General features: G+C 58.8%; 1 protein-coding gene across 3 annotated transcripts in view; it reads left to right on the top strand.

Annotated features, from left to right (window-relative positions):
- Window positions 1–4045, top strand: part of PHKB (phosphorylase kinase regulatory subunit beta) — an 84749-nt gene extending 80704 nt beyond the window's left edge. The window contains exons 28-31 of one of the 3 annotated variants that reach the window (XM_037066380.1): window positions 255–384; window positions 1335–1442; window positions 2264–2404; window positions 3005–4045. In XM_037066380.1, coding sequence (XP_036922275.1) covers window positions 255–384; window positions 1335–1442; window positions 2264–2404; window positions 3005–3142 — 517 coding nt within the window. In that variant the 3' untranslated portion in view covers window positions 3143–4045. The remainder of the gene's footprint in view (window positions 1–254; window positions 385–1334; window positions 1443–2263; window positions 2405–3004) is intronic. The other 2 variants (XM_037066379.1, XM_037066381.1) reach the window with 2 other exon arrangements.
- Window positions 4046–13024: the final 8979 nt, after the last annotated feature.

Here is a 13024-nt window from a genome sequence, read left to right as displayed (position 1 = left end):
TTAACCTTGTAACTTACGAGTGAAGAACGTTTTGTCTGTTAGATTTTTTTAAATCTAGGGACTTTCCTTCCCTGCAAGCCCTGTTTTCTCTACGAAATGTTTAGTGGTCTCCGTGGCACACACTGGAAGGCACACAGTTGAGGGGTCGGGCACCCACTGCCCACCCAACTGGAACGGCCGGTCTGCAGGGAGAGCCCTGCTCTCTGCCAGCACCGGCTGTGTCTCCACACTGAGGCCGCCCCTCTGGTCTGCAGGTGCTGGCTGAACCGGCGCCAGATCAACGGGTCCCTGAACAGGACGCCCGCGGGGTTCTACGACCGCGTGTGGCAGATCCTGGAACGCACGCCCAATGGCCTGGTGGTGGCCGGGAAGCACCTGCCACAGGTACGCACCTGCCGCAGGCCCCGCCGGGCGTGTTCCAGTCGGGAGGGAGGGTGCGGGGCTGGGGCAGGGCAGCCCCCCCGCACCGCAGGGCCCTTCTGCTCCTTCCGTTTTCTCGGGGAGCCTCCCTGAAGCATGGAGATGTGCTGACATGGAAGTAATGCTGGTTAAAGAACTTTCAGGCAAAACGTCCATTTGGTAAAGCTGGGCTCCTTGTGGAGGGGACTACCATTGGAAAATGGAAGTAACTCAGACTGGGAAAAAAGTGCTTCTGGTCCAGGTGGTTGGACTTGGTTCCCAGCACCTCCCCTGCAGGTGTGCGGACAGCCTCCTCTCGGTGCTCGTAGAAAAGGGAACGTCAGCACCGTGTCAGCGGTGCTGAGTGCAGAGTGCGGTGGGGGGCCACACTGAGTACAGGGGCCTCATTGAAGTGGGTGGAGCAACGTGATGGGGGCAGCACATCCCTCTGGTCCCCTCTGGGGCTGGAAGTCAGTCTCATTGTCCCGAGGCTCTGACGACGCTCCCTGTGAACCCTCCCTGAGGGACAAGCTCACAAGTGTGACTTGTGTCCCTGGGCCTCCACTGGCAGTCCTGGTGACTCCCCGTGCCTCCCCACATGCACCCCCCACTGCTCTGCCCTCTTCGCCCAGATGGAGGCTCAGTTGGAGCATGTCCTCTGCTCCGTCTGCGGGGTAAAAGATGAAAGGTGAGCAGAAGCTCTGCAACACTCGTGTCAGGAACGGAAGGCAAAGGGTCAGAGGGCTGCCCAAACCAGGGGGTCCAGTTCCGCCCAACAGTCCGCTGAGCACATGGAACCTGGTCCCGGCGCCGTAGGTGCTCTGGGGCTTTGCAGACACAGGAGGCGACAGCCAATTAGCCGGGATGCCCCTCTGTGCGGTGGGGGCCAGGGTGCAAGGAGCCGCCCCCTGACACCGAGCCGCTGCTTCCTGCAGCAACCCACCCTGTCGGACATGACCATGTACGAGATGAACTTCTCGCTGCTCGTGGAGGACATGCTGGGGAACATCGACCAGCCGCAGTACCGGCAGATCGTTGTGGAGGTGCGTACCGCAGCACAGGCCCCCCGAAACTCATGTGCAGGGGACCAGCCGGGGGCCGGACTTCTCACACCCACTGGCCGGGAGCCCCTGCAGTGGGGCCCCGAGGACGGGTGCTGCCAGAGCCCCACCAGGGCCCAGGGGTGAGTCGAACCCCTGGAAACCTGCAGGGCGCAGAATGGCCGCCTCTCCCCACGCACACTTGTCCCCACTCAGCAAGCGTGTCCGAGCCACCGCTAAAGACAGCCAGTGGCCGTCCTCTGTCTGTGTTCTGTGCCGCTCCCTCTGTGACCGCAGTAAAGCGTGATTTCCGCAGAGGTGCCGAAGCTCCGGGCCCAGGTCAGGGAGAGGTGGGGCCGTGGGAAGGGCCAGCGCCTTCCCCGCCCTGTTAGCCTTTTGGTGCCTCCCACTCGGCCTGGACCAGAGCGCACTCACATCACATGGAGGTCAGAGCCAAGTGCAAGCTTAGAGACAGTGCCGTCGCCAGGGCGGTGCCGGCACAGACCCAGATGGGTCTCGCCAAAGAGGAGTAGCGGTGAGGACGAGCTCCGGCGCTCACGGTGGAGAACCGCAGATGGGGCGGGGAGTGTCCTTTTCCTAAGTGACTGGTTTTACGTCATTGCTGGGCCGCACTGCGGCAGCTGCGGGTGCGTGCAGTGACAACACTGACAACACAGCGCCCCGCCCCGCAGCACTGATGCCGCCAGCAGGCCCGACTCGGAAGGCTCCGTCCATAGGAGGTCCTGAGCCCAGCATCGGGCAAGTTCGGGGAAAGGGGGTCGCTCCACAGCCACTTCATGGTGCGCCTTGTCCGTCTCTTGCAGCTGCTCATGGTCGTGTCCGTCGTCCTGGAGAGGAACCCGGAGCTGGAGTTTCAGGACACGGTCGACCTGGACCAGCTGGTGCAGGCGGCGTTTCGGGAGTTCCAAAGTGACACGGGGCGCCCGAGCGAAGTGGACACGCAGGTAAGTAGAGCAAGCGGCTCCTGTAGGTTTGCCTGCACTGTCTCAGTTTTTCAGAATCTCCCTGACGTGGCCCCGTCAAACTCACACAACAGACTAACCGGGTGCAGAGGAGAGTTGGGGGGACCCCAGGATGGGGGAGGGCTGACTTCCTCGAGGAATTAATGTTCCTTGTTAGTGAGTCGGTTCGACTGTGAAGTTATGACTAACACGACATTGAGGACAAGACGAGGTTCCTTTCTGGAGGCAGCGGTTGAAGTGTGTTTTGTGGGGAGGGGTCTGGACCCCCAGGGGCTGTAACCGCCCCCCCAGGAGGGGGCATGCGCACCAGGCCCCCCTGAGCTGGGACGGTACGCGGTGCCTCGGTCATGTCCCCCACAGAGAGGGTCCCTAGGGGGCCAGCGGCATCCGCAAATGGGAGGGTCCTGGGCATCTGTCTGCTGTTCACATGCTGGGAAGCCGCCTTGGGAGAGGGGGTGCGGGGCCCTGGAGCCCCTTTCTCCACACGGAGCCAGTCTCTGTGCACCAGTCCTCTGGCTGACGCCCGTTCCGCTTCTCACCGAGCACGACACTGAACACCTCGCTTCCCGCCTTCCCCTGCAGGGCGGCATGACCTCCTTCTACAACACGCCCCCGCTGGGCCGGAGGGGCACCTGCAGCTACCTGACCAAGGTCGTGATGGACCTGCTGCTGCAGGGGGAGGTCAGGCCGAGCGGCGACGACCCGTGTCTGGTCAGCTAGCGAGGCGGCGGTCGGGCTCAGCCGGGGCCCACCTTCCCAGGGCGCGTGCGGTCTGCGTGGAAGCCTCATGGCCGTGCCGGTCATGCTGGGGAGGCGGTCACCCACCTCCGCCAAAGCCGTGGGGCCTGCTGTCTGCGTGGGCCCGCCTGGTGGTGAGGAATGCTTCTGCCCCCGGACGGACGTGCTCGTGGTCCCGCCGGCTGCAGCCGTAGTCTTCACTGTTCATAGCGTTCGTGACTTGGGAGCTCCCCACTGCATGTTTTATGATCAAGTAGCTCATCAGAGTAAACTGCCGCACTTTGGACTGCATTCCCCACTCACTGCCCTGCAAGTGGGTGTGCTGAGCAGCCGTGCACCCTGGAGTGGAGAGACTTCGATGGACGGTGACCGGTCCCGGCGGCGCTGTCACGCTGGGAGGTACGCAAGTCATCGTGAAGGAACCAGCCAGCGGACAGGTTGATTCTGAGAAACTGTATTATTGGTGGAATTTTAGTTCACTGGACCGCAGGGGTTTTGTCCTGTAAACGTGACCGTGGCTTTGTGCCTGTGCTGACTGTGGGGCGGGGCAGAGCTCAGCGATAAACCGGATCAGAACCTTATGACGCGTGTGGGGCAGGTACCAGCTGCACCTGCTCAGACGTCTCCTGCGAGTTCTTGCCAAACACAGGGCGTGTGTGAGGTTGTTCCGAAGTGGGAGTGGGTAACCTAGTTTGTAGTAGTGGAAACAAAAATAAATGTCACTGATTTTATTTCTGAATGAGTGGTTGCATCCGGACACATTCTTTGTTCCCGGTTCGTAACACCGAGTTGGCTGCTCCTGAGCTCTCTGTTCGTTGACGTGGAGACGAGAGTCTACGATGCCTACTGTGAAGTGTATTTTGCTACCAGATTTCCTTAAGAAAACTTCAATACAAATGGAAAGTAAAGTCACATTTTATGAATTCGTTTTCTGAGTGTTCCAGCGCCGCCCACGAGTTAGAGAGTTTTCTTACCGGTCCTCTTAGAGAGAAGTCAGACTTGCCACCCGGAACGGTGCAGCCTCCTGCAGGGTCCTGACAGGGTCCAAGACACAGAGGACAAGCGGTGTCCGTGACAAATCGACATCAGTAGTGGGGCGCGTGAGCACACGGGGAATTGGAGTCAGGCAGCGCGCACCGCAACTCTGAGGGCGCCGCTGTGACCCTGCCCAGGAGGCCCCGCGCTTGCCGGTCCGCCGAGCTGCGGAGAAGGCGGGCAGGCGTGTCCCTGTGGAACCCCTTAATGAGGATGCAGACAGAGGAGAGAGTTCCCTAGCCTGACATATTAAGAGAGAGATGAAGCTGTAAGAAGATAATGATGAATCTAGTTTATAAAATAAGCAGGGGAAAAAAATACGAAACCCATGGAGAGGGAACTGAGGACTGATTGACACTTCCTAGCTGGGGAACTGGAAATAAAGGACAAGAAACACGTGAATGATTTAATGGTCACTGAACTCTGGAGACAATTAAACTGTTGTATTTTTAAGGATGTTTTTTTAAAAGCCTGATTAGCCCTCAGTGGTGTGGCTCAGCAGATCCAGTGCTGGCTTGTGAACCAAAGGGTTGCCGGTTCAATTCCCAGTCAGGGCACATACCTGGGTTGCAGGTCAGGTCCCCAGTAGGGGGCACATGGGAGGCAACCACACATAGATGTTTCTCTCCCTTTCTCCTTCTCTCCCCTTTCTCTAAAAATAAATAAAATTTTTAAGCCCTGACTGGTGTAGCTCAGTGGATTGAGCATGGGCCACACGATCGCAGTTCGGTTCCCAGTCAGGGCACATGCCTGGGTTGCAGGCCAGTTCCCAGCAGGGGACTCATGAGAGGCAACCATACATTGATATTTTCCTCCTTCTCTCCTTCCCTTCCTCTCTAAAGATAAATTAAAAAAAATTTTTTAAAGAAAAAAATATTTTAAAAAAAGGAAAAAAGGTCTGATTAGCTGAGCAGCATTGCCAGAAACCTGCTTCCACAGTGGAGATCAGTCATCACCTGAGCGTGTGTTTTCCCTCCACAAGTTTTAGCTTCCTGCTTCCACGGTGCTCCCATGTGCTCCTGGAGGCGTTTGGAGTGCGACACACGTACCGACTTCGGGTATTGGCGGAATTCAAAATTCACTGTCTGGAAGGAGACATCGGCACCTGGAAATCTTGATGTTCACCTCCATGGAATCCGGGGTCTGTTTTCCTGTCAGAAAAGCAGAAGATGTAAGAAGTAGAACACTGAACTCATGTCCCTTAGCCCTACAGAGCCAAAACGCTTCCCCGCTGTCCTAGAGACGGGCGGACACGGCGAGCGCGGGTCCCTGGGCGTGGCCAGCGTGAACCCCGATTTAAAGCTTCCCTGTTCCAGGGGCCGAGTCTCTGTGTAAGTTCATCATACAAGTGGTGTCTGTTGGCCACTCCTGACTGCACATCCAATTCCACTACATTTCCAGATCATTGTTCTTAAAAACGAGGTATTTTCCAGATTCTGTTCCCTCTTAGTAAGTCTGAAAAAGTCGAATTTCAGTTTTAATAAGTCAGAGTGTGGGATCACCCAGATGTCGCCTTCAAGGTGATCAGCTGGCAGCACCTGGGGACAGCAAATGACACGGAACACCCGGACAAACTTACCTCCACACGAGAACTCACAGGCGCCCCGAGCCCTCCTGGAGCTCAATGCAGGAGAGAAGGCACTTGGCCGCGGTGCAGGACGGGGACCATGTTCACAGTGAGGAGAGGCCCAGTGGCTTCGTCGTCCACAGCTGGGTCATCACACTCCTCTGTCTCAGAGACTAGAGACGTGAACGGGAAACGAGGGGGCAAGTTCGAGCCAAACACCCCCCGCAGCAGCCCTCTGCCCGCGCTCAGAGGCTCGGGAAGGCAGAGGACAGCTGAGACTGATGGGGCTGTGCATGTGGCCCCCCCACGGGCCCCCCAGAGTCTGGGCAAACTGAGGACAAGACAGTGGGCAGGTTACAAAACACCTGACGCACCTGGAGGGACTCGGATGCAAGCTTGAGTCAGCACCTAGGGAAAGGGCAGAAAATACCCTTCCAGGCTGTGGGCTCCTCCCACACCGCACAGGCCACGCCCCCATCGTTCTCCCCTGTGTTCCCACCAGCCTGCAGGGCCTCCGTGTGGCTTAGAACCCCACGCCCTTTCTGGGCGTGGGAACAAGGGCTGACACCGTTGTCACAGACGGTCGTTTCTCTGGGCGGAGACGGCCTCACAGCAGAGCATGCAGCTGCTGGGAGAGCCAGCGCAGGCCGGGCACCTCGTGCCGAGTGCAAACGGCGTGACCATCACAGCCGTGCTCCCCAAGGAAGGGGACAGCTGTTGGGAGTGGGCATTTCGGTCTCTCCCCTGGGAGGGAGGGAGGCAGGTGAGGAACGAGGGGCCGTGGCCCCCAGAGCTCCTTATCCCCAACAGGAAATGGTCGGAGAGCTGGCCCCCACCTCACCCGCAGCTTGCTGCCTGTGAGGGGCTTCCCAGCAGCGGTGAGGGGGTGTGATGGCTGCCCGTCTGTCCCCTGTGATTGTTTTCATACCACGGGACCTGAGCTGACTGCACTTAGGGGCGCCTCCTGGGTCCAGGGGCAGTGCCCCACAGGGTCGGCTGGTCCCTCCAACAGGGTGCACTCGGGCCCTTACTGCTGGAGAGGGAGGGACACCTGGAAATGGGCCGGAGACAGCGACAGGCTCCTCTGGGGAAGAGGTTCCGAGGCGCCCTCCAACGCTGTGCCTGGGCACCCACCAAGGGCCGGTCCGCGCACAGATACACTTTATGAAGTTGACCCTCCTCCACAACGAATGCTCTGGGGGAAGTTAAAGGGAAAAGAAGCCGATGAAAGAAGAAAGCACAGGCAGAGTCGGACAGGACAGTGAGGAAGAGAAAGGGGTGGAGGAAACAGGTTCCATAAATCAGAAACTGCCAAGGGCGAGACACGCCCCACCGAGCGCCACAGTGCCGACCCAGGGGAAGCCAGGTGCCAAGGGCACACTGGACACCAGCTGCCACAGCGGCAGGGGAACAAAGACGAACTTCCTCTCCCGGTGGAGCTTCGGTTCTAGTCGGGGGAGGGAACCGGGGGCGACAGAAAGCGGTGGAGAAAAACGGATGGGAGGGTGCGGAGTGGCCAAGGCTCCCCGTGGTTCAGTGGAAGGGCCTCTGACAGGGCGGCACCCACCGGAGAACTTGTGACTGTGAACCCACTGGGAATGACCAGACAGGGTGAGAGCGAGGCTGGCCGACCTGGAGAGGCCCAGGCACAGCGGGTAGGGAAGGCCGTGCGTGGCTGACGCAGGAAAAAGGCAAAGGGGTGACAAAGTTGTCCCTAAATGCAAACCGAATCTTCAGGTAACAAGAGCACTCTGTGTGTCAGAAAAACCAGAGCCGCATCGAACGTCATGGAGAAGTAGTCGGGACCAAGGAAAAAGGAAAAGTGTGCATGTGAGAGCCATTATCTGTATTCCAGCCACTTAACCAGCATAAGTATCCAGATGCATCGCAAATGTCTGCAAATGCACGGAGAAAGGAAGAGAGAGTAACTTACCTGGGACCAGTGAGCTGGACAAACGTAAGTAATGATGGCATGGGATTAATATGATCGTCAACACAGAAATACTCCATTCCGTGTCCAAACAGGTGACATTGCATCTCCTCGTTCCCGTGGCCACGCCCAGTCTACAACAGTCCTGTAGCCTCGGTGATGTGTGGGGTGGGGGGGGATCTGGGGAGCAGCGCCGTGGGGACCCAAGTGGGCAGTCCCGCGGCAGGACAGAGCGGAGACGGATGCATGTGCTCCGGCCCCTGGCTAAATGCTGCTCCTCCCCGCTGGTGAGAAGGCCGTGTGGGATGCACGTTCAGCGGGCAGCAAAGGCAGCCCCAGTGCCACCTCGCTGAGAGCGGGCAAGGGGCCCAAGACGCGTGAAGACCTGGCGTGAGTGTGTGGACTCACTGGGAACCCACAACAACGGGAGAAGCAGAAACGCAGCGCCACCTGCCTCCCACCTTCCAGGTTCCTGGGTGTGGTAGAGAGGTGCGGGGCAGCCGGGGCTCGGGGGCTCCCGTGGCGGGCTCTCGGTGAACCACGGCGGCAGGTGGAAGGGGCAGTTTGGGCTCGGTACCCGCGGAGCCCACCTGTGCAGATGAGCAGGTCCTGGGGGCTGGGGCCTTTTCAGAGGAGTTTGTTTCCTGAGGCTCCGGAGTGCGGAGGTCCCAGGCGCCCCACGTGGTCCTGGCTTGTTGGGGTCCGTGCGTTTTGATGGGGATACTAGGGGTTAGGAGAGCGCAGCCCCCGACCTTTCGTCACCCTCACATGGGGCTCTGCGCTGAAATGGGGCAGGGTGAACGCAAGCAGAAGCCAACTATTTTGAATGCCATTTTTTCTGCCACTTTCTTATCCCGAAAAAAAAGTAGGGCAGAGATTTTCCAGCTTTCGAGACCACAAATCTGCCCTCAATAACAGAAACATCGTTTCATTTTAAGATATTGTTCTGGTCTTACTTGTTTCTTGTTGACCCGTTAAAGGACGAAGCTCCTCCCTTTTTCAGAATTCATAACCCCTGGACTCCTCAGTCCGTTTCACCCTGACCTAGGAGCTCACTGGTGCCAATGTCTTCCTTGTGGTCCACCATGCACACGTTCTGACCTTGTCCGTCCAGGGTCAGGCCTCAGGTCTGGTTACCAGTTCCCTTCCTGCCCTTGCCAGACACACTGAAAACACCTCGTCCTCCTTGTCAACAAGCCTCCAGCGGCCCCCTACCCACCGCCTGCCCGTCTGAGGCAGCCCAGGCCATGCCCATGGTCTCCAGACAGGTGCAGATAGGGTCCTCCTACCTGAATCGCACTTCCCATCCCCCTCGCTCCCTGTGTCCTCCTGTCCCCTCCTCCTCCCACTGGTCTCTGTCTCGGCGTGCCCAAGGACACCACAGAGCCCCGCCCGGTTGCAGACGGGGCACAGACTGCACTGCTGTGTCCACTGCTCCAGAAGGCTGAGGCCTGCAGCTCAGGCCTTCTGAGGCCCAGCCCCCATAAAGGCTCCACAAATCAGGCGTCTCCCCTCACGACCCTGCGCAGTGTTCCAGGCAGCAGGAGCTGGACACACGCTTGGTGACGGACAGAAAAGAGTGGCTAGGAACTATTTACTATGCATGGGGGTCTCCCCAAAGGGGAGGCAATTGTCTGGTTGCCTGAAAATGGGAAAGGGGCCGGGGGCCGTCTTGGGAGTTTTGTGTTACCAAGGACTGTGCCGTGAGCGTGGGAGAAGTCCTCTAAACCCACCCTTGTTTCTCTCCCCTGGAAAATGAAAGGTAAAAAAAAAATGGTGAGGTCAGTGCTTGTGAGAACCGCTGATGAATCATGTGAGTCGATCGACAGCAAAAAGCTGAGAACACCACAACTTTGTAAAAATAGCTTTATAGTCACATTCTGAAGCCGGAAGCTTTTACGCAAATGAATAATACAAGTGCTTTTTCACCTTCCTCGGAGCAGGGAGGCGCACAACGAGAACGGGCAGAGCCAGCAGGAAGGGGACCCTGCGGGTGCACCGGGGCCATCGGCTCTCCCTGCTGTGCGGAGGGCCACCAGCCCGGGCCCTGCTGCTTCTGGCCCAGCGCCCCGAGGCCCCGACAGGAGCCGGAGGCCACTGCTCAGTTAAAACGCCTTCCCGGGGTCCCCTTCCGGGCCGTTCCTGCCTCAAATACGTGTTAGGTGGGCGTTTGTGTGCGTGTGTGTGTTGGGGGTGGGAGAGGAGGACCCTCCTCCCACACGCGGTGCATGGTGAAGAGCCAGGGATGCCCATGGAGGCTTTTTGTAGGCGTCCCCCTCCAGGGGGCGTGGGTGCCTCCCTGGCTAGAGCCGAAACCCAGGTGTGCTTCTGGCTGCCCAGGGCAGAAGCAGGCTCCCCTGCAGCCTGGCCAGCCCCTGCTGCTGCACGGGGCCTCCCCCAACCCTGTCCTCTCAGGCACGGTCCCCAGCTGCCATTGCCTCTTTTCGGCTCCTCTCTGAACCTGTCCTGGCAGCGTTAACGTTTGCTCAGCTCCCTCCCCTCTCAGGGTTCCTCCCTCACCCCCAGGGCCTCTCTCCACTCACCCCGCCTTTCTCCTCCATTCACGGCCCAATTCCTCACGTCCACTCACATTCTGTTTTCCATGTCCCTGTCTGTCACTGAAATGGCTCTTACTAGGGGCACTGATAATTCTCCTGTCACCGAGTCCAAGGACATGTCAGTAGCCTTCATGCCCAGCAGTGTTTAAACAAGCCCCTCTCCGGCCTCAAAGCCCCACCCGCCCTGGTTTCCGGGCCCCACACTCCCTGGCAGCCCTTTCTCAGCATCTTTATCAGCCCACTCCCTCCACCCACTGTTGAGATGTTGGCGTGTCCCCCACCCCCACCCCGGCTTGGCCCCCTCCTCTACTCTGCCGGCTTTCCCTGGGTGGTCTCACCTGCCCACCGGACCTCAGTGGTCAATGACCTATGATCCAGTAACCCCTTTGTCTGCCTCTCCCGTCCGGGTCCCCCTTTGACATTGGACTCATGTCCGACCACCGACTTGACTGCTCCGTCTAGAGATGCTTCATGGCTGTAAACCCAGGGATTGAACTTGGAACCGTCTCTGTCCCAACTCCCAAAACCCACTTTCCTTCCAGTTCCCTATCTCCAGGGGATTCTTCGTGCCTCCCACCACCAGTCAACCACCAGGGCCTTTCAGTCCAGGTCCTGACCAGTCCCCAGTCAGCTCTCAGCACCCATTTCCACGGTCCTCAGCTCCCATCGCCGGCTCCGTCCCTCAGAGGCTGGGCTTCCGTGGGGGGCTCCTAACCAGCCTTCCAGCTTCCTCTCTGCCTCCCTCCACTCCATCTTCCTGCTTCCGGCAGGAGATATATTTTTGACATGAAAATCGGAGCGTGGGGGTGGGAGTGGTGAGGGGAGAGCAGGGAGACTTAAAACTTTCTTTTTTAAAGAAAAACAGTGAATTTTTCTAAAGTAAAATCCAAAATTCTTTCCCCAGTCCCTCGGATTCGGCCCCAAACGCTTTGCCCCGTTCCCTCAGCCCCCTCCTGGCTGCACACGCTCTGCTGGCCCTCCGCTCCCTCCCCAGCTCTCCCTGCAGCGGACCCTTTGTGGGGAGCCTCCTCCCAGCCCCAGGACCAGAGAGCAAGCTCCTCGGGCTTCCTGCTTTCCCAGGAGCAGGAGCCGTGGTTGCAGCTGCCCCATGAGGACGCGAAGGAGTGATCAGCTCCTTAAACCCCTGGCCCACCTCTTAGGGGAAGGAGTGAGTTCCAAAGTGGGTGGCAACGAGGGCCGTACCACTTTGCGGACACAGGAGAAGCCACGGCAGTGTGTGCTCCAAATGGGCGCGTCACCGCTTGCTTGTCTGGGAAAGGCACCTCGGTGAGGCTGTCCCTTGTCTTCAGGAAGGTAACTCGGCCCGGCACTGGGAGGAAACCGTGGGGGCAGGGAGCTGGCCTCTTGTCCATCACTGAGCGCCCAGCGCGCAGGCTGCCTGCACGTGGCCATCGTCCTTTACAGTTGGGGGACCGGTGGGGAGGGGGGAGTAAAGGGCAAGGCTGCTCTTTCGAGTGGGTGTGCCCTTCTCGATGTTTTCCCTTAGATTTGGGAAAGAAAGGTTGGCTTGGCCCTGCCCACCCTGATCACTTAGATGCATCTTACTGACGCCTGCAGACCTTCATCGGTTACACGGCAAAGGGAACTGTGGCCCTGACCCTGGGGCTCTCTGCAGAGGCCACCCAGGGTCGCCCTGCACCTCGGTCCTCTCGCAAGGTCGATGCACAGCCCTGCCCCCAGGTCCTGAGGTGCAATGACAGAGGGGGAGCAGCTACCTTGTCAGCCTGGGCACGACTGTCACCCACAGGAGCCGGTGCATCAAGGGGGCGTCCTGGAGGATTCAGACTGGGCATGTGCCCTTCCTCCTGCGAAGCGTGGATGTGCGTCTGGGTCGGCATTGCCCTGCAGGGAAGCAGATTCCGTCAATGAGCTCGGCCCGTCGGGCTTTGTCTCCTTCTCCTTTTCTTCCCAGACTGTTGAGTTGAGATGAGGCGAAATGCGCTCCAGGGAGACGCTCGCCGTTTGCGTCCTAACTAGAAAAACAGCCTCATCTGCGTCCGCTGGGTGTGTGGGTGGCATGGAAGATGACATCTGGGTGGGAGAGGCGCAGACAGGCAAGTGGACCTCAGGAGGGGTCTGATCCCCAAGTCTGCATTTCATCACGCACGCCGCCTCCCCCCAACGGCGGCACCGCCGGCTCTGAGACCGCTGCCTGCCTGAGACACTAGTTTAAAGCCTCTCCAGCTGCTGCCCCTTGGGGCTTGTTTCTGCGAGTTGTTGGCAGCATGGCTACAGGGCATGTCTGTGGGGACAAGCTCCCAGGAGTGCCAGTCAGTGGCTCGGCGGCGTGGAGACCGGAAGCTCCGTGTTTGCTCTGATGTGACTTCCCACATGTTGCCTCTGTCCTCTGTTGTGGGGGGACGGGGGCGGAGCAGGGCCACAGGGATGCTCTGGTCGGGATGCTCTGGTCGAGGGGCGCGTACAGTCCTCTGCAAGGCATCCCGGGTTGTGATTCCACGTGTGCTTGCCTGACCACGGAGCTTTAAAAGATTCGTTTCAGGCCCTGGCTGGTGTGGCTCAGTAGATTGAGTGCCGCCTACAAACCAAAAAGTTGCTGGTTTGATTCCCAGTCAGGGCACATGCCTGGGTTGTGGGCCAGGTCCCCAGGAAGGGACGTGAGAGAGGCAACCACACACCAATGTTTCTCTCCCTCTCTTTTTCCCCTCCCTTCCCCTCTCTCTAAAATAAATAAATAAAATCTTTTTTAAAAGTCCCATTTCTGGATACCTAATGATTGCGACTCTTGTAGCACA

The sequence above is a fragment of the Sturnira hondurensis genome, unplaced genomic scaffold, assembly GCF_014824575.4.
Source record: "Sturnira hondurensis isolate 20B ecotype Veracruz unplaced genomic scaffold, ASM1482457v3 Scaffold0016617, whole genome shotgun sequence".
In the NCBI taxonomy this organism is placed as follows: Eukaryota; Metazoa; Chordata; class Mammalia; order Chiroptera; family Phyllostomidae; genus Sturnira; species Sturnira hondurensis.
Note: the sequence above shows the minus strand (reverse complement) of the source record. Positions and strands in the feature narration are given on the sequence as shown.